At 35.8% G+C, this 24,243-nt stretch overlaps 1 protein-coding gene across 2 annotated transcripts in view; it reads left to right on the forward strand.

Moving 5' to 3' along the window:
* Nucleotides 1-24,243, forward strand: part of POLK (DNA polymerase kappa) — a 73,023-nt gene that overhangs the window by 32,058 nt on the left and 16,722 nt on the right. For both annotated transcript variants that reach the window (XM_029942448.1, XM_029942449.1), the window contains exons 3-7: nucleotides 2,643-2,762; nucleotides 10,832-10,984; nucleotides 14,677-14,808; nucleotides 17,664-17,817; nucleotides 22,284-22,523. In XM_029942448.1, the coding sequence (XP_029798308.1) occupies nucleotides 2,643-2,762; nucleotides 10,832-10,984; nucleotides 14,677-14,808; nucleotides 17,664-17,817; nucleotides 22,284-22,523 (799 nt within the window). The remainder of the gene's footprint in view (nucleotides 1-2,642; nucleotides 2,763-10,831; nucleotides 10,985-14,676; nucleotides 14,809-17,663; nucleotides 17,818-22,283; nucleotides 22,524-24,243) is intronic.

Genomic DNA, 24,243 nt, shown 5'->3' on the forward strand with positions numbered 1-24,243 from the left:
ACCAGTATTACCTTGATACCGTAGCCAGACAAGCTGAATATTATAAATCATTGTAAATATAAAAGTCCTCAAAAAAATGTTAGCAAACTAAATCCAACAGTATAAAAAAAAGGAAGATGATGTTCCATGACCAAGTGGGGTTTATTCCAAGAATGTACTTTTCTCCTAAAATTTGGAAGAAGGCAAGGAAGTTCACTCTCATATCTTCTATTCAACATAGTTCTGAAAGTTCTAGCCAGTGTAGTCAGGTAATACAAAGAAATAAAAGGCATCTAGATGGGAAAAGAAGAACTAAAATTATCTCTTCACAAAAGCATGATGTTTATTGATAGAAACTCTTAAGGATTTTGAAAGGAGTGCAACAGTTGTGCCCTGATAAATAACAAAAGTTTGTTGAGGGAAAGTAAAGATCTAAAAATGGAATCATCCCATGTTCAAGAATGAGAAGACTCAACATTGTTAAGAGGGTGGTTCTCCCCAAATTGATCTATAGATTCAAAGTAATTCCTCATCCAAATTCAAGGGGCTTTTTTTCTGCCAAAATTGATAAAATAGACCCTAAAATTTATATGGAAATATGAAACACCCAAAATAGCGAAAACAATTTTGAAAAGGAACAAACAGTAAGGTCTTTGGCTTTCCTGTTTAAGAATATGCTATAAAGCTGCAGTTATCAAGATAGTGTGGTACAGCCATAGGCTAGACATATTGAATAATGGGGTAGAATTAAGAGTCCAGAAGTAAATCTTTGTGTTGATACTTTATTCATTTTTGTCTTGGTACTGATGGAAGTACCAAGGCAGAAGGTTTGTCTCTTTAGCACATGATGCTGGAACAGCTGGATAGCCACATGCAAAAAAAAGATGAACTTAAACCCTCACTTCACACCATATACAAATTTAACCCCAAATCAAGTTAAATGTAAAAGCTAAAGCAGTAAAGCTTTAATGAATATATGAGAAAGTCTTTGAGACTTTTGGTTAGGCAAGCATTTCTTAGATACAACAATAAAAATAAAAGCATTTCTTAGGTACAACAATAAATTAATACATGCAATAAAAGAAAAAGTTGAGAAGTTAGACTTATCAGATTTGAAAATGTCAGCACCTCAAAAGATGCAATTAAAAAATGAAATGATAAGGAACATAGTAGTATAAAATATTTGCAAAATACTTTTCTGATAAAGGACTTACATCTAGAATATACAGAGAATTCTTACAAATTGTTAGTAAGACAACCTAATTAAAAATGGGCAAAAAATATAAATAGATTTTCACTAAAGATATAAAAATGGCCCATAAGCACATGAAAAGAAATGAAAAAACCACAGTGAGGTACAATTCACACTCTTATAACCTAGAATGGCTATAAGACAGACAATAACAAATTTTGACAAGGACATAGAAAAATTATAATCCTCATACTTTGCTGGTGGGATTGTAAAATGGTCTGCCACTTTGGAAAACAGTCTGGCAGTTTCTCAGAAGGTTTAGAATGAAGTTACCATATGACACAGAGATTCCACTCCTGGGTACCTAAGGAAAATGAAAACATACGTCCATGCAAAAATGTATATATGAATGTTCATTCCAGCATTTCTCATAAAAGCCAAAAAGTAAAAATAATCTAAATGTCCATCAACCTAGGACACCTAGGTGGCTCAGTTGGTTGTGTCTGACTCTTGGTTTGGGTTCAGGTCATGATCTCAGGGTTAATGGGATCAAGCCCAGTATCACGCTCTTTGCTGACAGTGCAGAGCCTCTTGGGATTCTCTCTCTCTCTCTCTCTCTCTCTCTCTCTCTCTCTCTCTCTCTCTCTCTCTCTTTCTCTCTCTCTCTCTGTCTGCCCCTCCCCTGCTTCTTGCTTCCTCTTGTTCGTTCTCTGTCTCTGTCTTTCTCTCAATAAATAAACATTTTAAAAAAGTCCATCACCCTGATGAATGTTTAGATGTTACGTTCAGCAAAGGAATGATTTTCTAAATCATTTTCTAAAAGTGATTTTCTACATTTTCTTGTAGAAAATGTTACTACATTAACTAATGGTAATGGCTGACATTAAAATTTTGTATATCTTCTTTAAAAAATTTTTTTAGTCCTTACTCACTTTTGAGAGACAAAGTGCAAGCGAGGGAGGGGCAGAGAGAGAGAGGGAGACACAGAATCTGCAGCAGGCTCCAGGCTCTGAGCTGGCAGCATGAGCCATGAAACAGGACCTGAGCTGAAGTTGGATGCTTCAGACAGAGCCATCCAGGCACCCTAAATTTTTGTAAATACTTTTTAAGTAAAAGTAAAGGAGATAACTGATAACCCAAATGACTGAGGCCTTGGATATGCCCCATGGATACTGTCTAGGACACATTGTTATTTTCCGAGTGCAGATCTGTACTCTTCTCAGAGTTTGAAGTATATAATTACTGCCTCAATAAGCCTATGATGCAGGTAACTATAAATTCATTTTGCAGGTAAGGAAATTGAGACATAGAAAGATTAGGTAGTTTTAGGGTCACCCAGCTACCAAGTAGTGAGCTAAGTTTTGAACTCAGTTATTGTGACTCTAGTCTATACACGTAGCTACCATGGCTATACTACAGTGATGCTTTGCTTCTGACACTTTCTTATGCTTCGTTTTGTTTTCTTATGAAGGGGTCCAGATTTTATGGAAATGAGCTCAAGAAGGAAAAGCAAGTCAACCAACGAATTGAAACTATGATGCAACATAAAGCTCAAATTACCAGCCAACAGCTAAGGAAAGCACAATTACAGGTATTAATTTAATTGCTAAATAAAGTGGAAGGTGGTAGAATAGCAGTTGATAGTTAAAAATGCATCAGGGTCAAGTCACAACTGAAAACAAGATAAAATCTAAATGTTCATTATATTGTAAAGCATAAAATTTAACAAATATGCTACTTTGTTAAATATTGCTCTGCTCTTTTACATAAAGACCCCATACCTAGGCATTGTCTTCTCTATTATACAGAAGAGTTAATGGAACTTTAATTAGGGTAAATAACTTGTCTAGCCTCAGGGCTAGGATTTAATCCAAAGTTTATGTTCTTTTTATTATACACCTACTTTGCAGCCGCTAAAGGCCACAAGATAAATGTGGTATGTTTTCTTCAATGCTGATTTTGCAAAAAAGATTTTGGGAAACATGTTAACTAATTAAATTATAAAGCAATTTAAAACATAATTGTGTTGTACTGAAACTAGGCTAGAATGCCAAATGTGCATGAATTTGTAAGATAAAACACCAGACTTCTAAAAATTTGGAGGCTTTTTCCTTTTTCAGTGTCTTCAGGGAGTAAATACTCAAGAGTTTCTTTTGGTATTTAAAAGCTATTTCAAGAGAAAAGTTTGAGTAAAGCAACACTATCGGGCATCATGTAGTAGATTGAGAATGCAGAGTAATCAAGGTTTTGCTGGTTAAACTAAAGTTTACTTTTATATTTTATTTTTTAAATCTTTTTGAATAAAGTTTTCTTTTAAAGCCAGTTTTATCCTCTATCAAAATCTGATTCAATTTAACAAAGCAGTTTAGGCCGTGACATGATGATAAAATTATATGAATCTATGCCAAACCATTCTTCTCGTATAGAGTTCAGAGGTGCCAAATTTTTTGTTTTCTTTGCCAAATTATAATGTATCTTTTTTTTTCATATTTGCTTTCCTAGAGTACCAGCTAATTTTTTATCTTACGTGGTAAGTGGTCTGCTCTCATAAAGAAAGATCACTTGCCTTTGTCTTCTCAAATTATCAATAAAAAAATTTTTTTAACATTTATTCACTTTTTGAGAGACAGAGAGCAGGAGCAGGGGAGGGGCAGAGAGAGAGGGAGACACAGAATCTGAAGCAGGCTCCAGGCTCTGAGCTATCAGCACAGACGTGGTTCAAACTCAAAAACTGTGAGATCATGACCGTTGGATGTCTAACTGACTTAGCCACCCAGGCACCCCTCCAAATTAGCATTTTTAGTGCATCATAGCATTCTAATGTATGGAAGTACCATAATTTGTTTGCATTATCCCACATGGGTTTCAGTTGTTTGTTTTTATATATAGCCTTGAGATGATTGTTCTTATTTATATATCTTTATACTCTTGTCCTCTTGTTTTCATCAAAGATTGTAGTTTTACATTTTCAACACAAGAGTGCTAGTTTCCTCACATACTTGTTTAAAATTAGATTTTAGGGGCGCCTACGTGGCTCAGTTGGTTAGGTGTCTGGCTTCGGCTCAGGCCATGATCTCACAGTTTGTGGGTTCGAGCCCCATATCACGTTCTGTGCTGACAGCTAGCTCAGAGCCTGGAGCCTCCTTCAGATTCTGTATCTCCCTCTCTCTCCGACCCTCCCCTGCTCACCTTGTCTCTCTCTCTCTCTCAAAAAAAAAAAAAAAAGAAAACAAACATAAAATAAAATAAAATTAGATTTTATTAATTTTATCAATCCTTTGGTTTCTGCTGGTAGTGTCCAAATATTATTTCATGGTTATTTTAATTTGCCTTTCTTTGATTATGATAGAAAAAGAATGTCTTCCCTTGTATTAGCATTTAATATTTCATTCGTATAGGAATTCTATAGGCTAACTAGCTGGCCCAAGAGATCCCAAAATACAGTGCTTCAGATCAGATAAGAGTTTATTTCTTTCTCACACAATAAGTATTCCTGGGGCACCTGGGTGGCTCAGTTGGTTATGCGTCCAACTTCAGCTCCAGTCATTATCTTGCAGTTCTATGGGTTCAAGCCCCATCTCGAGTTCTGTGCTGACAGCTCAGAGCCTGGAGCCTGCTTCAGATTCTGTGTCTCCCTCTCTCTCTGCTCCTCCCCCACTCAAGCTCTCTCTCTCTCATAAATAAATAAATAAACATAAAAAAAATAGTCCCAACTGATTGGTGGTTCTGCTCACTGTAGTAATTTACGGACTCAGGTTCCACATAGTGGTATTCTTTCATCACCCAAGTGTTATCCTTATCTGGTTTACAAGACGGGATTACCTCCAGTCTATATTCCAGCCCCCAGTAAGGAAGAAAGAATGAGGGAAAAAATTCAAAGGCAAGTAATTTGCTATTCAACAAGTGAAAGAAAAATTCCACACATTACGTCAGCTCACATGCTTCTTTTTTTAAAAATATTTTTAATGTTTATTTATTTTTGAGAGACAGAGACAGTGTATGAGCAGGGGAGGGACAGAAGGAGAGAGGGAGACCCAGAAACCGAAGCAGGCTCCAGGCTCTGAGCTGTCAGCACCCCTACGTGGGGCACATCTCAGGAACCACAAGATCATGACCTGAGCTGAAGTCTGTCGCTTAACCTATTGAGCCACCCAGGTGCTCGTGCTCACATGCTTTTGACAAGAATTAAAATTTCATGGCCATACCTAACTGCAGAAGCTGCATGGTGTATTTTCCAGCTGCGTGGACATGTCCCAGATAAAAATGTATTACTATAAAAGGAAGAGAGAACGGATTTGGGGGTTCAACTGGAAGTGTAATGCAATATCCTTTGCCTATGTTTCTAGAGGAGTTTGTATCTTTTTCTCTTGATTAATACATATTATCATACACTAAGGATTTTTTTCTCTGCCATTTGTTGTAAATATTTTTACATTATGTTGTCTGTCTTTTAATTATGCAGGGGTTTTATTTCCTATAAAATTTCAGATGTTTATGTAAAGAAATCTAGCACTAGTGGAAAACATTTCTTTCTTATCGTTGGTATTATGCATAGAAAGTTACTCCTTATAACCAAGCCTATATGTTCTTTTAGCATTTTTATAGATTTTGTTTCTCTTTAGTCCATTTTGAATTTGTTTTAATGTCAGGTGTTTTTTATTTTTCTTAAATGGTAGGTATTATGTCTTCCCTAAATGGTATTATTTTCCCTAAATGGGAGGGGATTGAGGAAATCCTAAGGAATCTAGAAGATCTGAGAGAAAGAGAGGTTTTCCATGGGAAATGTGTTTCTATTCTAGTGTCATAAAATTTCCTTTGTCCCAAACCATTTATTGAATCATAGGTCTTTTCTCCACTGAATTGAAATGAGGCACTTCCATATACCAAATTCTCATTGTACTTAAATTTGTTTCTGGATTCTCTCTTCTACTCAGTTGAATCATTTCCTGTATCAGTACTGTGCAATTTTGTTATTCAATAATAATAATAATAATAATATAGTTTAATATCCTCCCTCACTATTATTTAAATTTTTTTCCCTCAGACATTGTTTCTTTCACATAAATTTAAGCATCATTTCATCAAGTTAAAAAAATCCATTCTGGGGGCTCCTGGGTGGCTCAGTCGGTTAAGCGTCTGACTTCAGCTCAGGTCATGAACTCACGGTTTGTGGGTTCGAGCGCCATATCAGGCTCTGTGCTGACAGTTCAGATCCTGGAGCCTGTCTTCGGATTCTGCGTCTCCCTCTGTCTCTGACCCTCCCCTGCTCATGCTGTCTCTCTCTCTCTCTAAAATAAAAAAAGAAAGAAAGAAAGAAAGAAAGAAAGAAAGAAAGAAAGAAAGAAAGAAAGAAAGAAAGAAAAAACATTTTAAAAAATCCATTCTGTGTATAATAACATTATTTTTAATTGGTATTAATCTTTGGGCAATTTATTTTCACAACCTCTTTTTGGTACGTTTTATTGATTTATACAAATATCTCTAATAAAGCTTTAAAGATATAATGCATATGAGTCATGCAGTATAACAACTTTTTGCTGCTCATGACTTTTTAAAACTCATATTTTTAAATATGCTAATAATTTGAAGTATTAGAAAATTATTTATATTGTGTAACAGAGCTTCAGATTTTGTTACAGTTTTAGTTGACTATTTCATGAGGGACTCTGACATCTTTTGCAAGGGGAGTGGCAGGAAATATGTTTTATGTTGATTGTTAAATTGTTTCACTTGTTGAGCTTCCTTTAAAAGAAATTGTATAAATGGGAGGGGATTGAGGAAATCCTAAGGAATATAGAAGATCTGAAAGAAAGAGAGGTTTTTCCATGGGAAATGCGTTTCTATTCTAGTGTCATAAAATTTCCAAATAATAGATTTTTGTATGTGTGCTATGATGGTAGGAACTGTTGTTTCTAGTCAAGCTGAGGTAACTACCATTGTAGTCATGAACTCCTAGAGCATTTATTCAGAACCTACGTGTTCCCCACTCCATCCTACCCTCATTAGACTTCTGAAAGCACAGTCATTTTTGTAGCTGCCAAAACATCTTGTTATAACATGGGTCAATAAATTGAATAGACAAACGTCTGGGGTGCCTGTGTGGCTCAGTTGGTTAAGTGTCCAACTCTTGATTTTGGCTCAGGTCATGATCTCAGTTTGTGAGACTGACCCCACGTCAGGCTCTCTGCTGACACTCTGAGCCTCCTTGGGATTCTCTCTCTCTCCCCTCTCTGCCCCCTTCCTGCTCACTGTCTCCCTCTCTCTCTCTCTCCCTCAAAAAAATAAATAAACTTAACAAAAAAGAATAGACAAATTTCATGTTATATTAAATGAAAACTACGCAGCTAATCTATTCATTTTGACCATTTTAACAATTGATTTTATGAACTTGGTTTTATTCAACAATTTTTTAGGGTAGTAGTTAAGTCAGGAAAATGAAAAACAGTATTTCTTTTTTTTAAAATGTTTTTATTTATTTTTGATACAGAGAGAGACAGAGCATGAGAGGGGAGGGGCAGAGAGAGAAGGAGACAGAACTAGAAGCAGGCTCCAGGCTCTGAGCCAGCTGTCAGCACAGAGCCTGACGCGGGGCTCGAACCCACGAACGTGAGATCTGACCTGAGCCGAAGTCAGAGGCTTAACCGACTGAGCCACCCAGGCGCCCCAAAAACAGTATTTCTGAAACAGTCTCCTGAATGTAATCAAAAAGGGGATTTAAAAAAAATAAAACATGTGGATACAAAATATACTATTTGAGTTTGGTTTGAAGTTGTCTCAATATTAAAGACTTTTTAAAATCCATTTTAGGGAAGCATTATAAAATAATGGAAAGAGCACAGCCTTTAGACTAACTTGGTTTATGGGTCTGGTGCTAACATTCACAGCTATATGATTTAGGGCAGATTTCTTCCTCTTACTGAAGTTTAGTTTCCTCATCTACAAAATGGGAATAATAATTACCACCTCAGAATTATTTTTATCACTAAATGAGTTAACATAGAAGTATTGATTCTAATCTGTACATTTAGCCTCCATGGTTATAGGATGCATTTGATATACTCAATAAATCTCACTTCTATTTTTAAAATTATCGGTAGTATCATTAAACCCTTTCCATATCCCTGGATAAGTACATTACATGAGTACCTCTTTTAATTCTTCCAATCTTTCGGGATTGGTTTAGTCCTACTTTTACAAAAACAGGAAGAATGAGAGGGCTTAACTTGGCCCCTATTATGTAAGTGAAGACCCAGAAGAAGCTCTTGTTCTTAACCATGTTCACACATACTAGTTCTGAGCTGTGGCAAAAGGGATAAGATACATGTGAGAGACTCAGATCAGAATGTGGAAGTCATTTGGAAGGGAAAATCGAAGAAAGGAAAACATGAATGAGGATTTCAGTAGAAGAAATTTGAGAAAAGCAGGGTGGTGTGCATTTGATAGATGCAGAGAGAACAGTGTTTAGACAAGGATGACTAATGAGAGTAGAGGAAAGCGGAATGTGTGAGTCACTTAGTGGGGAGGTTTCCTTTTGCCAATTGTACTTTTGCTTTAAGCACAGAAAAGATAATAGATTGCTAAAGGAAGAGTCATAAAATTAATGTATGAGGCTAAGGAGAGCTTTTTTTTCCATTTATTTTCTATTTATTATCTTTTTGCTTTCCAATATTTATGGGTTAAGATACTTCAAATGCTGCTCCCTGATTCTCGGTCGATTCGTATCATAGGTATATTATCTGTATTAATATATACAGTTTTTAATCCACCCTTATTTTTTATTAGTCTCCATTATTTGTCTACATCTTTTTTTTTTTTAATGTCAGGATGCTATTCTCTAGTTTAAATTGAAGTACTAGAAGAAATTGTTTTAAATCTGGATGATAGATTGAAATAATAATGAACTGTTCCACTTACTAGGTGTCTCATTGCATGAGATCAGCCTTCTGCAAACCATCTAAAGGTTCCCTATGGCTACTGGAAACACATATGATTCAGGGGATTATTTCTTTTAATATTTCTTAATGTTCATTTAATTTTGAGAGAGAGGAAGAGAGAGTGCAAGCCAGGGAGGGGCAGAGGAAGAGGGAGATACAGAGTCCAAAGCAGGCTCCAGGCTCCAAGCTGTCAGCACAGAGCCTGACACGGGGCTTGAACTCATAAACTGTGAGATCATGACTTGAGCCAAAGTTGGACACTTAACTGACTGGGCCACCCAAGTACTTCTCAGGGGATTATTTCTAAAAGAGAAGTTGCAGTCTTAACCTGCAGTTAGTGGGAAACTAGCGTCACTATAATGCTAAGAAGGAAGACCATGAAAAAATTCTCCAGAATGGAAACAAAGTTGAAGTCTAACAAGGAGGAAATGCTAAATTATACCCCTGCAACTTTCCACTTTTGAGAAAACTTACTATATAGATCTCCACATGATAGGAATTGCTTTCATTCCAGAGCTTACTCCTATTGCTTATATCTGACTATTTTTCCCTCAGTTTTTTATTCCTTTGCTGTGCAGCTATCCACTGATCGTTTAGTAAGAGATTACATTCATTAAACTTGGCCTATGCTAGTCACTCGTCCATGCTCCTTATGTATTCCATCTTATTGAAAGTGGTCATAGGTAGGTCAAAATGGTCACACCACCACCCTCGGCTGCAGGGAAAGCTGGGAGGCAGATTTAGCTTCTTCAGCCTCTATAGCAGAGGCCACAAAAAAGGAACACTTGGAAATGGGTATGTCTGTTATATAAACCTTTTTCTTAATGCCATACTTTGGTTATTTTTATCTCCTTTCATTTCCCTTTCTTCTTTCTTATCAATCCAATTCTTTTTCTCTAGAGAAATAAAAATGCTTTAAAGGTTAAGGTTCTTGACTACTATATTTGGCATATATATATTGGTTTCATGAAAGAATAAATTATAGCTTAAATTTTCAATATTGATTTGTATTTACTAGCAGTTACCAAATTTTAGCCTGAAAAAAAGCAATTCTACAAAGGGAATGTTTACATTATGATTGTACATTCACTTGCACAGTACTCTGCAGCATAAACATAATATGCAAAGTGTATAATCTTCCATTGTACATTTCCTTTATTGCTATTTTAAGACATTAATCTTATGAGTCAACGAGAGTTATTTTACCTAAGCTGAAGCTTTTATTCACCATTAGTTGATGTCCAAATTTATAAAGCAGAAGAATCATTTGATACAGCACTTACAGTAGTTCATTTATTCAATAAATATTAAGTATTATGTGATTGTAGTTATTGAGAGATGAAAGAGTTGGTAGGGCAAGATATTTGAGAATCAACTTCCCATCTTTATGAAAATAGAAGCAATTACCAGCCTTAATAAACAACAATTAAGTATAAGTAGATAGGGGCACCTGACTAGCTCAGTCAATGCAGCATGTGATTCCTGACTTTGGAGTTGTGAGTTTGAGCCCTATGTTGGGTGTAGAGATTAATTAAATCAAAAAATTTTTAAATAAATAAACTTGAACAAAAAATGTATATGTAGATAGGTGGGCTGTTGGGTGGGTGGAAGAGTGGATGGATAGATGGACAGAGATAGATACCTACTCCAAGTGAGAATAATGTTATAACTGATGGTGTCTCGATATCATGTTGACTAAAAATATGTTAACTTTTTAAAAATTAAGGTTGACAGATTTGCAATGGAATTAGAACAGAGCCGGGATCTGAACAATACTATCGTGCACATTGACATGGATGCTTTCTATGCAGCTGTAGAAATGAGGGACAATCCAGAATTGAAGGATAAACCCATTGCTGTAGGATCAATGAGGATGTTGGTAAGTAGGTAAAGATCAAAGACAAAAAGGAAATCTCATAACATAGTCAAGTTTCATGAACATACCTACTGGTTCATGAAGGGGGGGAAGGGGAGGCCTTTGGAAAGCTCTAACAGTTTGCTGGGTGTTGTTTTTCTGTGTCCTTTATATGTGTTCAATTATGGGATCCTTTCAACATCACTTGAGGAAGATTTTATTTCCATTTGACAAACAAGAAAACAAACTCAGAGAGGTGTTTAAAATCTTCCCCACAGTTATAAACCTGGTGAATGGTTGAGTGACATTATATCTTTCTGTTGCAAATTCTATTTTTCTTAAGTAACTGTTCTAGTTAAAGAGAACTGGAGAAAAAAGAAAATGTTATTCTAAAGCAGGTTTGCACACAATGGCTTGCAAGCCAAATCTAGTCCCTTTTTTGGGTAAATAAAATTCTATTGGAACTTAGTTATACCCCATTCATTGTTGTTGCATTAAAAGAGCAGAGTTGAGGGGCACCTGGGTGTCTCACTCAGTGGAGTGGCCAACTTTTAATTTCGGCTCAGGTCATTATCTCTCAGTTGTGAGATGGAGCCCCACATCAGGCTCCACACTGAGCATGAAGCCTGCCTAAGATTCTCTCTTCCTCTACCCCTCTTTCACACTTGTGTGCGCTCTCTTGCTCTCTCTCTATCTCAGATCAAAATAATGATGATGATAATAATAATAATAATAATAACAACAAGAGCAGAGTTGAGTAGTTGCAGCAGAGACCATATGATCTGCAGAGCTTAAAGTAATTACTGTCCAGGTCTTTACAGAAAATGTTTCCCAACATTAGTTCTAGAGTAGCATACTTCATTAAAACATTACTGTAGTTACTTTTTCCCATGGCTTAGAATCTTAGCTTTTGTGATTGCCATGAGCTCTTCCTTATTGTCACCCTAACCATAGAAGGCAAAGATGACCAGCACTGCTCTTTGTGGCTAAAACTGTGTGAGGAATTAGAAATGCCACCTGGAGTAGATGGATTTTGGCATAAAAAACATGTTTACATGAGAAACAAGGAGAGTTATACCCTGTTTCTAACTCCTTCAAATGCCTTAGATAGGTATAAACCTACTTCCTACTGAGTTACCATTTTATTATAAAACTATAACCTGTTTGCTAATTATCTCTGCCCTCATAAATATGCAGACAACTAATGATCCAAATTCCAAAACAGTGGTTATTGAAAGACTACTCCCTTTTTCCTATAAATCATCAGCTTATATTTGAAAAAAATGGATTTATTTTTTATTAGGAACATATGTCATATCTATGTGAAATTATCTATGTGTGCATGTATATACATACACTCACGCATACTGTAGCCATGTTAAAGCTAAATCCATTGCTAGTTCTGCAAAATACTTTCTTTCCTATAAATTCTATCCTCCTAAAGGTGGGTTATTATTTCCAAATTCAAAATGATTATTTGCCATAGTTAAACAAAGATTACCGCTTTTGTGTACCCAGCTAATAGACTACCCTGCTAATGAGATTTGAAGTATAATTGCTGTTGTTCTATTAAACCCAAAGAAGTATATTTAGAAACTAATGGTGGTGATGGCCCATGTTTGATTATTCCAGTCTGTTACTGTTAGAATTCTTTTTTGAGGAATTTGATGGCTCCTTAAAATGTTCTGAGTTAGGATTCATAGTTAGAACCTAGGGCACCTGGGTGGCTCAGTCAGTTAAGCCTCTGACTTCAGCTCAGGTCAGATCTCATATTCGTGGGTTCGAGCTCCACATCAGGCTCTGGGCAGTCAGCACAGTCCGGTTCTGTGTCTCCTCTCTCTGCCCCTTCCCCTCTCATGCTCTGTCTCTCTCTCTCTATCAAAAACAAATAAAAAACATTAAAAAATTAAAAAAAAAGAACCTAGACCCCATAGCAGTTATTTACTGCTACATAACACCCCCCTTCAAGTACCATTTATTTGTTCATGCTTCACTAATATGAGGAGAGAACAATGGGAATAACTCTACTCTACATGGGATTGCCTAGAGCTATTCAGCAGGGGCTGGAGGATCCAAAATAGCTTCAGTAACATGCTTGGCCCTTCAGCCAAGGTGGTTGGAGTGGCTTCTAGCCATTGAGCTTTCCTTTCTCCACATGATGCATCATCATCATTTAGCAGTTTAACCCAAGATCTTTGTAACAATTGCTGGCTCCCGAAAAAAGCAAAGGCTGTAGTTGCAGGCTTCATAATGCCTAGGCTTCAAGACTCATATAATGTCACTCTTTCACATATTTTTGGTCAAAACAAGTCTCAGTGTTAGTCACTTGGCATGGGAAACTAGAACCCACCTTTGGATAGGAGGAACTGTAAAATACTGTGGCCGTGATTTACATGCAGTCTACCAACCACAAACCTGAAAGTTAAAGGAAGTTGTATTATAAATTTTGTTTCAGCTTTACTACAGATCTAGCTTTCATATCAATTCCATTAGGCTTATTTATATTTAACACACTGACTTGTCTTTCTAGTGCTATCTGCAGTTTCTGTTCCAGAATACTGGCCAAAGATTAGCATAGTTTGGAGCACTATCAAGATTTTTTAAATGCCATCTGAAAACCATTAATGGCAAATTGATATTATTCTGAAATAACCCCTTCATATGATAGATTCTGTTTTGCATTCTTTGAATTTTCACTTGAGATTTCAAAGATGTCACTTGTGATAAGATTTTTTTGGAAATGGTACTGTGGTGTCATCATCAACAGGATTTAAAAATAATGTTCTCCTTCTGACTTTCATAATTTTTTCACCAAAAATGTTTCACCAAAAAGGATATTCAAGCCTTAAAAATAAAACATAATTTTCAAGTTCTTTTAGGCTTTATTCACTTATATTTCTGACATATAATTTGGCTGACCATATATTAGAACCTTTGATTTTTTGTTGTAAATGAAAAATTTCCAAAACCCCAAGTATAGCAAATTCCAAATCTATACTATTATACTATGCTATTACTTTCTATACTATTACTTTCATGTAACATCTATTTGTACTATGACACCACTTTATAGCTATTACTTTCATATAGCATTGTCCACTATCATCCACACTTTGCTGTATACTATACTAGGTATGCATTAAAACTAGTAAAACTTATGGGCCCCTTGTGGGGGGAGGCTCAGTTAAGCGTCCAATTCTTGATTTCAGCTCAGTCATGATCTCTTGGTTTGTGAGATCGAGCCCTGCATCAAGCTCTGCATCTGGCTCTGTGCTGACAGCATGGAGCCTGCCTGGCATTTTCTCTGTCCCTTTCTCTCTTTCCCTGCCCCTCCTCTGCTTGTGTACTCGCTCGTGCATACTTTCTCTGTCCAAATAAATAAACTTAAAATTATCCAGCCTCATGGCACCTTAAAAAAATAATAGAAGAACAATGAATATTAGTTATGGGAAATATAAGAAAACCTTTTTATTAGTCTTGTTTATCTCCTGGTATTACATTATAAATATGGAGACAGCAGTGAGAGATAGGGTCATAATATCATGGTATCATAATACTATGAAAGGATAAAGTCAAAGCTTGTTTTCGAGACAGTGGCCTATAAAAGAAATGTCCTTGACTTGAAAACACACATCAGCAGTGTTTCTTACGAACATATTGATCAAGTGTCCATTTAGGTTTGTGTATTTTTTCCTATATGGTCTGTTTTCTTTCAGACTACCTCAAATTACCATGCAAGGAGGTTTGGTGTTCGTGCAGCTATGCCAGGATTTATTGCTAAAAGACTCTGCCCACAACTCACTATAGTGCCCCCAAACTTTGACAAATACCGAGCCGTAAGTAGAGAGGTAAGTCTGATGAACTCCTATTGCAGCCTTTGACTGATTTCTTTTCACTTACAGAATCAAGTCCAGATGCCTTAGCACATCAGAATTTGTTCTTAGTTTATCCTTTTAAATCTTCCCTCCTATCACTGTCCAGATCATATATTGAAAACTGAGAAGAGTATACCCTTCTATTTCCAGATCTTTGCTTTTCCATGTATTTTTTCTGTTTAGGCACTCTTATTCCCCCAGAAAACATTGGATTGCCTTAAGTTTAACTTATATTAACTTCAGCTGTTTTTTTCTTAACATACACTATATACCTTTCTAGAATCACCTTATATTTATACTCTGTGTGATCTGCTCAAGTCATTAATTTCAACCTCTTTTGTGGATAAGTTGTTTTTATCAAATAGACTATCATAGTACAGTGCAGCGTTAAAGACTATGGTTTGAATTGAAACCCTTAAGAAACTATGAGCTAGGACTTACTACCATTTAGTTATGTAGATAATCTTTAGATTTGTTCCTTTTATTTGTATTCCATCCATCCCATGTACATTTCTAGATGTAATGGTGCTCTACCCCCAAATAAAAAAACAAATTCTTTTTTCATTCTTTCAGAAACAGTCTATGGCAGCAAGTACTTTTTGTCTCTGAAAAGGTGGTGGTGAAGGGGGAAGCATATTCACAGGTTGTTACTGCTTGTGTCTTTTATTGTATTCCTAATGGGAAAGGGTGAAATTGCTACCTGTAAATATTACAGGCTTTCAGTAAGTTTGAGAAATCTTTCGAAGACCTTGTAAGAAAGAATTTTTTGTATCCTACTTTATTTAACTCATTAAAACTTCTGATGATATGACAATGAGAGCTAAATTGTGTTTGGTTTCCTTCAGTCTAGTTACTTACATAAACTGGAGAAATCTGTCAAATTTGAGCAGGATCTAGCTAGGTTTGTTGTTGTTGTTGTTGTTGTTTTTTGCAGCTAACAAGTAAGTTCTTGGGTGTAAATCAACTGACAGCACTATTTGCTGACTCAAAATATGTTAATATGTACAGGCTTGGTTTAAAAGTTGAAGGAAAAGCCATTTTTATTTTATCCAAAAGAATGGAACAGCTTTAACTGTTCTGGAAGGCAAAGTGCTTGAATTTTACTGGAACATGTCTATTTTTGTTCTTGAAGTAGTATCCTATGAAAAGGAAGTTAGTGAGTACTCTGTGTCTCCAGGGAGTACTTCTCATTCAGAATAATCGTAGCTGGCTACCAACTACAGACTTTGCGGAGTTTCATTTTCACTAGAAAGATTCCACTTGAGTACATTATAAAACTGGTTTCTTCTACAAGAACAAAGCTAATTAAGGTACTCTCTGACTAGAGTGTGGCCAAGTTTTATATCACCATTTTCTAAAATTACCCTTGACACAGCTGTTCATAATTAAGTTAAGCTAAAAAGCTTTTTTTTTTTTTAATAAAACTTCAAACTTCTCATGATACAACAGACAGATTTTAAATACTAGATGGACGTATAACATAATTAAATAAATATTTTTTCAAATCTATATATTATTTTTGCATCTACATCCTAATTTCATCTAATACTTCAGTGGTTAAAAACATTCATCATTTCACGTAATAAAACTATCTTATGTAAGAGTCATTTCTGTAATCATACAGAAATTCTGATCTCTTCATTTCTTTTATCTCAAAATGTAGCTCCAGACTTTCCCCATAATTTAATATAGTCCACAGATTTCCACTGTAGAGTTGTTCTCTTTCCCATTCCAAATCACAATAATTCAGCTTTATTTTCTGAATGGATACATACATTAATGTATGTTTTGAGTGGAGTTTTACGTATATATAATTATTAATTAAAATAGTACTACTTTCTAAAGCATCATAGTACCTTGATGTAAGATTATTCTTATTTATTATTTTTTTAAATGTTTAATTATTTTGAGAGAGAGATTACACACACTCAAGAGGGCGAGTGGCAGAGGGGGAAGGCCAGGGAGTGTGAGAGAGTGAAAGTGAGAGAGAGAGAGAGAGAGAGAGAGAGAGAAAGAAAGAGAGAGAGAATCCCAAGCAGTCTCTGGTCTGTCAGTCCAGAGTTCGACTTGGAGCTCTATCTCACGAACCCTGAGATCAGGACCTACGCCAAGATCAGGAGTCAGACACTTAACCAACTGAGCCACTCAGGTGCCTCAAGATTATTCCTTTATAAAAGGAAGAGAAACCATTGGGGCACCTAGGTGGGTCAGTCAGTTAAGTTTTGGACTCTAGATCTTGGCTCAGATGCTGATCTCATGGTTCATGAGTTTAAGCCCTTCATCAGGCTCTATACTGACAGTGTGGAGCCTGCTTGGGATTCTCTTTCTCTCCCTCTCTCTCTCTCTCTGCCCCTACTCTGCTCGCTCTCTCTTGTCTTTTTCCAAATAAATAAACTTTAAAAACCTTAATCATAAAGAAATAAGTAAAACGAACAAAAGGTGAGAGAGAGCAAGATCCTATCGTTCCCACTTCTACTTTTGACCAGTTACTTCAAATTATGTTACTTAACCATTCTTTCTGTGCCTAACAACAGAAAGATGTCCGAGATTTATTTGAATCACTTATATCTAGATAAAAATAGCTAAATAGAAATTGTCTTAAATGAAGCTGTTTCATGGTCCTCTGCCTTCATGTTCTATTTTAATGCAAAAGAGAATTTGAACAAACTTGACTTAGCAATAAATTATTTATTCCCTAAATCTATGAGCTATTGATTGTAGGATTTTTGCTATAGTTTAAAAATAAGAATATTAATGTTTCTTATCAGCTATTAAGTGACAGGTTTTGCTATGGCAGCAGAATTTAAACCATTTTGTTCCTTTTGAAGGTTAAGGAAATACTTGCTGATTATGATCCCAATTTTATGGCCTTGAGTCTTGATGAAGCCTACTTGAATATAACAAAGCATTTACAGGAAAGACAAAATTGGCCTGAGGACAAAAGGAAGTATTTCATCAAGACCAGGAACTCTCTAGAAAATGGTAAGCAATTAATTAGAATGATCAAACTATAAAACAAACAAAAAGACCTTTGAATTAACCCACTTAACCTATTAGCATACATAGATGGTAGGACTAGATAAACCTTTATCATGAAAAAATATTAAAAATGAAAAATAAGAAACTTAAAATGTATCAGTGGTATTTCTAAGTTAAATTTTAGAATGTCACTTTTAAACCAAATGAGATTGTTAAATTTCTTGAGTTTAAGAATGTGACCTAGTTTACATTCCCACCAGCAGTACTAGAGGGTTCCCGTTTCTCCACATCGTTGCCACCATCTGTTGTTTCCTGAATTGCTTATTTTAGCTACTCTGACCAGTGTGGGGTAGTATCCCAGTGTGGTTTTGATTTGTATTTCCCCAATGATAAGTGACGTTGAGTATCTTTTCATGTGTCTGTTCGCTACCTGGAGGTCTTCTTTAGAAAAGTATCTATTCATGTTATACATCTATTCTCCCCATTTCTTCACTGGATTATTTGTTTCTTGGGTGTTGAGTTTGGTTAAGTTCTTTATAGACTTTTAGATACTACCCCTTTATCCGATATGTCATTTGCAAATATCTTTTCCTATTCCATTGGTTGCCTTTAGTTTTGTTGATTGTTTCCTAGGGTATTATTGTATTATTCCTAGGGTATTATTATGTTGTCACTCATGTGTGGAACTTGAGAAACTTAACAGAAGATCATGGGGGAAGGGAAGGGGAAAAAAATCATTACAAACAGAGAGGGAGGGAGGCAAACCATAAGAGACTGTTAAATACATAGAACAAACTGCAGATTGATGGGGGCTGCAGGGAAGAGGGGGAAATGGGTGATGGGTGTTGGGGGCATTTGTTGGGATGAGGACTGGGTGTTGTATGTAAGCAATGAATCACGGGAATCTAACCCCAAAAGCAAGAGAAAACTGTACACACTGTATGTTAGCCAATTTGATAATAAATTATATTTAAAAAAAAAAAGACTACAGAGTCCCTAAACAAAGTAATATCATAGTAGTTCTTTTCTCAAGATCTAATTAAGAAAAGGTTGAGTTGTAATGAATCTGAAGAGGTTGTCCTTTGTTATAGTTGTCAATAGATAATAGGTTTTTTTTAATTAGCCTAAAACATATCAAAACATTGGGTGAGTTTTTTCCCTCTCATTTTGCAAACTATCTATAATCTGGTTATACAGTGATTATGACTGTTTTCAACCTTGCCAAAAAGTCGGGACTCCCAACTCTCTTCTTTGGTTTAGACCTTATTTTGATTCCTTTGTATACAATGAAATAGAAGTTTCATGACCCCCCAAGGGTTTTTTTCAAATGGTCTCTTTGTTACCTATCCAAAATAATGTCAAGGAACATATAGATATTACACATACTGCTTTCAGCCCTCTGTCAGAGGTATGATTACTTCAGATATCAAGTTCACCTGGATCATAAGGTAGAAACAGAGAGTTTGCTCACAACCCACGACTGTTATTTCCTGTGACTTCTTCAGGGAGGACAGGCATTGGTAAGAAACCTGTTTGTAACTTTCCCTGAGGCAAAGATGGTAGATCTTCGATGGCATAAAATTCTTTCATATTGTTTAGGGCTCACATCTTTGGAGCAAGTTTGATGTAGACCTCAGATCACAACGTCACTACCTTATTTAGAACTCTAAGGAATAGGTCTCTCTCTTTAATAGAAACATTAAACAGTAAACAAGCATAATTGCTGGACATAGAGGCATAGTGCAAAAGAATTTCTGTAGTATAACTTTATTGTTTAGGGGAGGTGGCACACAAAGCCTGATGTCATTTTGCTTTATATCTTAGTTTGTTTCCTTACTTTTCATAAGAGAAGGTGGGAGAACCATTCACTGGTTGTATCAGAGCATCTCCCTAGGGGCCTCTTATAACAATTATTTTCCCAATATATTTTTAAAAATTACATTGGGATTAAGGTAGATGTTTTCATTTTCTACTGATGTTCTTTTCATTTATTATACTACATTCAAACTCACTTTGAGCATGTGAATTTTTAATATATGTACTTTACTCTTTTTATATTTCATATTTTAAAGCAATTTAAGCAGTTTTAATGTTTTTGCCTCTCATATATAAATCCCTGTGGGCTGGACATTTCAGCATATCTGACTTCACATTATGCCATGGGAATCTGTTAATAGTAAGTTGGAGCCATGGCAGGTGACCAATACATCTTCCTCTGAAGTCTAAGACATTTTTCTGCTGTTTGTCTCTTTTCTGAAAGGTGCAGTCTTTGGAAAAGTATTGCCGACTACTTTGTCTATATACAAGTAAAATAATTATCATTTTAAAAGTATTTATTTTGAGGGTGGGGAGAGGGAAAAGTGGGTGATGGGCATTGAGGAGGGTACTTGTTGGGATGAGCCCTGGGTGTTGTATGGAAACCAATTTGACAATAAATTATGTTCAAAAAGTTTATTTTGAGAGAGAGAGAGAGTGCATGCATGCATGTGTGCACAAGTACAGGGTAGGAGGGACAGAGAGAAAGGGGGAGACAGAATCCAAAGTAGGTTCCACACTATCACTTGCAGAACCCAACATAGAGCTTGATCTCAGGAACCCTGAGATGATGATCTGAGCTGAAATCAAGAATTAGATGCTTAACCGACTGAGCCACCCAGGCTCAACAATTATTACTGTTTTATGTTTATTCTACCATATAAATCTGGATGGTGAGTGTGAGGCAATATAAGCAACTGAAATACCACATACTTTTAGTGTTTGCCATTCAGATGGGATGCTCTAATCCTAGTTTTCAGATGATAAGAAATCTTACTTTTGCACTCAGATCATTTCAGTTAAGGGATTATAAAGATTTTCTTTTTCAAAAAACTAAAAGAAACGACGGTAACATTAGTTGTAGAGGCAGGCGTAACAGAGAACTAGACAGACTGAATAATAAGAAACTGTGCCATTCAGCATCTGCTCTAACCATGAACCTAAAGGCAGTGTGCTTTGCTTCCTATTATGGTGCTCTGTCAGTGACCCACCGAAGGGTACTACGGTGGACTCTTGAGGTACAACGCGGGGTATAAGGAACTCTGTAGGAGGGGCCTAGGAACTGCAGTTGCTCTGCAGCTCTCTTTACCTTGACTTTTACCCATATAAGTGGGGAAAAGACCATTTCAACTGTGTCACAGTCATAATGCCTTCTGAAATGTTCAACATCTTATTTATTTATCTATTTATTTATTTTAAAGCTATTTTTAAGGTTAATTTCCCCACTTTGAGAGAGAGAGAGAGGGCAAGGGAGGGAGGGAGGAACAGGGACAGAGAGAGAGGGAAAGAACCCCAAGCAGACTCTGTAACTTAATTCAAATTAAATGCCTTAAAATTTGAAACTAATCTTGTGTTTGTCATATTATTTGTATTATATTTTAAAAACCTTCCTTAAAAGTCCTTGTGGTTTGTTTTTTAAGTAATATCTATTTATATGTGTCTTGCAACTAGAAATTTAATTTTTGCTTCTGCATTTATCTTAATATGAAAAATATATGTGATAAAATTATGAAATGAGATAAGAAATCTCTGTTGTTCATCTTAATTTTTATAAATATATTTAAACTGCATTTCTTTTCCATTAAGCCCAGAAAGTGGTTTTTAATGGATTTGCTCATGAGTACATTTTTTGGTATTGGCATAAATTTAAGTATATTTTACAGTCTAATTGTGAAAAATGTAAGTAAAATGAGGCAATAACTAGATTAGTATTTTTTCTTTCAAGGTTATGGCCTATTGATAATAATAAGGCTTCTTTCCCTTAAACTTGGACCAGAATTAATCTGATCAGACCTTAAGAATTTGTTTATTTAAAGAAGCATAACTTCCAAAAGTAATTACTATTTATTTCAAATGTGCCTTTAGTAAAAATGGTACTTTATCAGTAAGCAAGTTAAAATTAAAATCAGCATTTGAAAGAAGAAAATTGAGAGAACATTTTAACATCTGAAAAGTTTCTTTCATGAAGAAAATTGAAGGTTTTTTTCTCTCTAAAAAAACCTTATTTCTCAGCATAATTGTTCTTGATTGCTAAAGCATTTTTCCTCATTCCTAAATTCTAATTTAATAAGTAAAGGGAAAAAAAGCTTTTTTTAAAAAATAAGTAATGTGACTCTAGGCACAATTCTAGGTTTTAATTAATGTAGTTATGAGATACAAATTAGTGAGTTTTACATAGGATGTTTCTTCTTAAAATGTATGCCATGGAAATAGATAATATTCCTTTTAAGAAGAACTCAGAATCTGTATTTTTTTTTGTTAAACAGTTACAAAATATAAATAGCATTTCTGATCTTGGTTCTTAGAAACAAAACTTAAAAAATAAACAACTAAACTAGATTTGTTCTGTCTTTAAAAAGAATTTACTGAAACCTCATTTATGAAGTATGTACTTCTTAAAATGAAGATAATTACTGTTCCTATTTAAAATTTAGATAAACCCAGAGAAGAAGTGAATAAAGTGAGTGAGCATGAGCGATCCGTCTCTCCACTACTTTTTGATGATAGTCCTCCTGATTTGCACCCCCAAGGAAATCCTTTCCAAGCAAACTCTGAAGAACAAAATAATCCTCAAGTACTCCAAAATACAATTGTTTTTGGGACATCAGCCGAGGAAGCGGTAAAGGAAATTCGTTTCAGAATTGAGCAAAAAACAACATTGACAGCCAGTGCAGGTACTTAAAAGGGATTTGATGGCTACCATAGTTAAAATTTTCAGACTGGCTAATATAAGCATAATATTAGTAGTTTCCTGTTATGAAGTATATAGTAACATTTTACTTACCCTTTATGATTCAGTTTCTAACAACTTTACCTATTCAGTATACTGTGAACCTACAGGTAAGTTGGAATTCAGCAGAAAGGTCCATGAGCCCAAAGAAAAAACTCATAAATCTCATGTAGCTATCCTTTTTTAAGCTATCCTTTTTTAAGCATTAGAGCCCAATGTGGGGCCTGAACCCATGAACCACAAGATCATCACCTGACCCAAAGTTGGATACTCAACCAATTGAGCCACCCAGGAACCCTGATTTTTTTTATGTGGATAATCTACATAGAAGACTTTTTCAAAGAGTAAACATGCATCTTAAATTATATTCTGGATCTTTTCTATAAGTCAGCCCTGTTTTGCTTCTAAAGATGGTACATAAACTAATAATGTCACTTAAATAAACTTAGAAATTACTCTTAGACTTTAAAATGACATGGTGGAGTGCCTGGGTGGCTCAGTCAGTTAAGTGGCCAACTTCAGCTCAGATCATGATCTCACAGTTTGTGGGTTTGAGCCCTGCGTTGGGCTCTGTGCTGACAGCTCGGAGCCTGGAGCCTGCTTCAGATTCTGTGTCTCCCTCTCTCTCTGACCCTCCCCTGCTCACATTCTGTGTGTCTCTCTCTCAAAAATAAACATTAAAAATTTTTTTTAAAATAAATTAATAAAATGCCATGGAGAGAGGGCTGCGTGGGTGGCTTAGTTGCCTAAGCATCTGACTTTGGCTCAGGTCATGATCTCACAGTTAGTGAGTTCAAGCCACCAGTCAAGCTCTGTGCTGACAGCTCAGAGTCTGGAGCCTGATTTGGATTCTGTAAGTCCCTCTCTCTTTGCCCCTCCACTGCTTCTGCGCTCTCTCTCATTCTCTTTCTCTCTCTCAAAAGTATATATAAACATTTAAAAAAATTTTAAATAAAATAAAATAGCATGAAGAGATTAAAAATTCTTTATTTCTGCTCTCATAGTAACTAAACAATCCTTTTTCCTAAAATCATACCGAGCCCTGAGGAGATTGGAAGTTATCAAATGTTTTTTTTTTTATGTTTTATTTTTGAGAGAGAGACAGAGTGCAAGCAGGGGAAGGGCAGAGAGACACAGAATCCAAAGCAGGCTCCTGGCTCTGAGCTGTCAGCGCAGAGCCTGACACGGGGCTCAAACTTACAAACCGTGAGATAATGACCTGAGCCGAAGTCAGACACTTAACCGACTGAGCCACCCAGGCGTCCTAAGACCAAGACAAGTTCTTAAAGTTAGGATCATAGCCTGGGTTTCTACATTCTATACATAGCATGGGTTTAGATCTCACCTGTGCACAGTACAATTCCTATTCACCTCTGGCTTTGATGTTTTCTTTTTGCTTCTGTAACTTGGCAATTTTCTTTTCTTGACTTCATGCTTAGTTATACATCAAAAACACTTTGCTTATATTTTATCTTGAAATTCTTAAGCGTCCAGAGTGAGTGAAGGGCTTCCACTTGTGTGTTTATCATCTTTAGCTGAAGTCCTCCAGATAACTCTATAGAACATCTCTCTCGGCTTCACAAATGAATCAGAGGTTGGAAAACCTGTGATAAAGAAGACAGTGTAGCTTTCTGCCATCAGCCATGACTGTCTGGGCCCATTCC

The sequence above is a fragment of the Suricata suricatta genome, chromosome 6, assembly GCF_006229205.1.
Source record: "Suricata suricatta isolate VVHF042 chromosome 6, meerkat_22Aug2017_6uvM2_HiC, whole genome shotgun sequence".
NCBI lineage: Eukaryota > Metazoa > Chordata > Mammalia > Carnivora > Herpestidae > Suricata > Suricata suricatta.